General features: G+C 44.8%; 1 protein-coding gene across 1 annotated transcript; it reads right to left on the bottom strand.

Moving 5' to 3' along the window:
- Positions 1 to 343: 343 nt before the first annotated feature.
- On the bottom strand, positions 344 to 934 carry LOC138902223 (uncharacterized). Its single transcript, XM_070190067.1, has one exon. It carries the CDS (start codon positions 932 to 934, stop codon positions 344 to 346), a length of 591 nt encoding a protein of 196 aa, XP_070046168.1.
- Positions 935 to 2,436: the final 1,502 nt, after the last annotated feature.

The raw sequence follows: 2,436 nt of genomic DNA, 5'->3' as shown, positions 1-2,436 counted from the left end.
TTCTCAACCATACGTTGGGCCTTCAAATAAGAAATTACCCTGCTAGGAACAAAATTTAGAGAACCTCTCCATTCAACCTTTGGCAATCCCGGCATCGTCAACATCATGATTTTTGCGTGACAGTCCAGAATAGCATGACATGGAGATAACCAATCCATACCCAAGATTACATCGAAATCCACATATCAAGAAATAAGAGATCAACTCTAGTATGAAGTTCCCCAATAGTTACCACACACGACCGATACACATGGTCCATAGTAATAATATCGTCCACTGGGGTAGATACACAAACAAGTGAAACTAATGACTCATAGGGCATATCCAGATAATGAGCAAAAAATTATGATACATATGAATAAGTGGAACCAAGGTCAAATAATATAGAAGCCTCCCTGTGGCACACTGAAACAATACCTGTGATCACTGCATCTGAGGCAATAGCATCTGGCTTGGCAGGAAAAGCATAGAATCGGGCCTGACTGCCACCTGACCGGCCTCCCCCTCTTAGCAGACCCTTAGCTGCCTGACCCCCACCCCGAGTTGGCTGAGCGGGTGGTGTAACTGCTGGTGCTGGTACCCTTGGTCGAGAACTATGCTGTGGAGCCTCACTCAACAGCCTAGGACAATCTCTCTTGTATTGATTCAATTCTCTGCACTCGAAACAACCCCATCCTCTAACGAAACTACTGCTCCTGATAACCCGAAGAATTACCTGCACTGGTAGTGCACTGAATGAAGATTGTCCTAAGTCAGCACTGTAAGAACTGTGGCTAACTGATACACCACAATGAGTTGGATGACCCATCTGAGTGTGTCTGTAAGAACGACCCTTACCACGGTAAAACTGACCCCCTGAAGGAACACCGCTGAAATAACCGGAACCACGAGGCCTCTTAGCCTCCCTCTTAACCCACTCCTGACTGTGTACCATCTCAATCTGATGGGTAATGTTAATAACCTCGTTGAAAGTAGCACTAGACACTCTCTCTAGTCATGAGTAATCGTAGCTGAAAAGTGAGGCCATCTATAAATATCCTGATCATTTCTCTGTCTGTGGGAATCAACCAGATAGCATGACAGGCCAATTATGAAAATCTCATCTCATACTGTGTCACGGACATATCACCTGATGAAGCTGCTCGAACTGCCTGCGCAGTTCCTCTCTATTGGACTGAGGCACAAACTTCTCCAGGAATAGACCGGAGAACTGCTGCCAGGTAAGGGGTGCTACACCGACCGTCCTACACCTCTCGTAATACTCCCACCATCTAAAGGCAGCCCCAGAAACTTGAAAAGTAGTGAATGAGACCCCACTGGTCTCTAGAATACCCGATGTCCGAAGTATCCACTGACACTTATTCAGAAAACCCTGGGCATCCTCTGGCTCAGCACCGCTAAATGGTGGAGGTCGAAGCCTTTTAAATCTCTCAAGTCTTCTCTACTTATCATCTGCCATAACAGGAACTACCGGGGCCTGAGCAGCTGTAACCGGCCGGGCTGGTAGTGCTCCCGGTATATGAAGTCCCAGTATTACCTAGTCTAGAGTAAGGGCAATATGGGTATGAGTACCTACCCCGGCCTCCACCACTGTGGTTCGAGCTACACCTCGACCTCTACCTCGGTCCCGACCTCTACCACGGCCCCGACCTCTTGCGGCCCTAACTGGTGGCACTGGTGGCTGACCGTCTAATCCGTTAGTACGTGTCCTCACCCTCTGTGAGAGAATAGAATAGCAGAAATTTAGTTTCCAAAATCACCAAATTCACATGACAGAATATAAGAAAGTGAAATTTTCCTAAGGGTTCTATAGTCTCTCGAAGATAAGTACAGACGTCTCTGTACCGATCCGCAAGACTCTACTAAACCTGCTCATGACTCGTGAGACCTATGTTACCTAGGGCTCTGATACCAACTTGTCACGACCCAAAATCCCAACCTGTCGTGATGCCGTCTATCTCAATACTAAGCAAGCTGATAATCTCAACAAAACACAATTTCTCTTAAGTTTGAAAATATAATATTTCAATACAATACAAAATCCCACAAATACTGATACGAACACTTCCCAAAACCTGGTGTCACTGAGTACATGAGCATCTAATCTGAATACAAATCTGGAAAATATGGTCTATACTAGTCTAAGACCAAATACAGTAAATAAGGAGATAGGGAAAGAGAGCTAAGGTCTGCGAAATACGACAGCTACCTCTGAATCTCTGGAAAATAAACTGTTCGAGAAAATTAACACCTGCTATGTCCAAAAGCACCTAGATCTGTACAGGAAGTGCAGGGTGTAGTATGAGTACAACCAACTCACCAAGTAACAATAATAAATATGGAATTGAAGATAGTGACGAGCTACACAGTTATATTTCATTTTCAGTAATTCCAACAGAGAATATACATGCTTTCAAATCCAGCAGTTTAAGTCAA

The sequence above is a fragment of the Nicotiana tomentosiformis genome, chromosome 12 (genome assembly GCF_000390325.3).
Source record: "Nicotiana tomentosiformis chromosome 12, ASM39032v3, whole genome shotgun sequence".
Classification (NCBI taxonomy): domain Eukaryota; kingdom Viridiplantae; phylum Streptophyta; class Magnoliopsida; order Solanales; family Solanaceae; genus Nicotiana; species Nicotiana tomentosiformis.
Note: the sequence above shows the minus strand (reverse complement) of the source record. Positions and strands in the feature narration are given on the sequence as shown.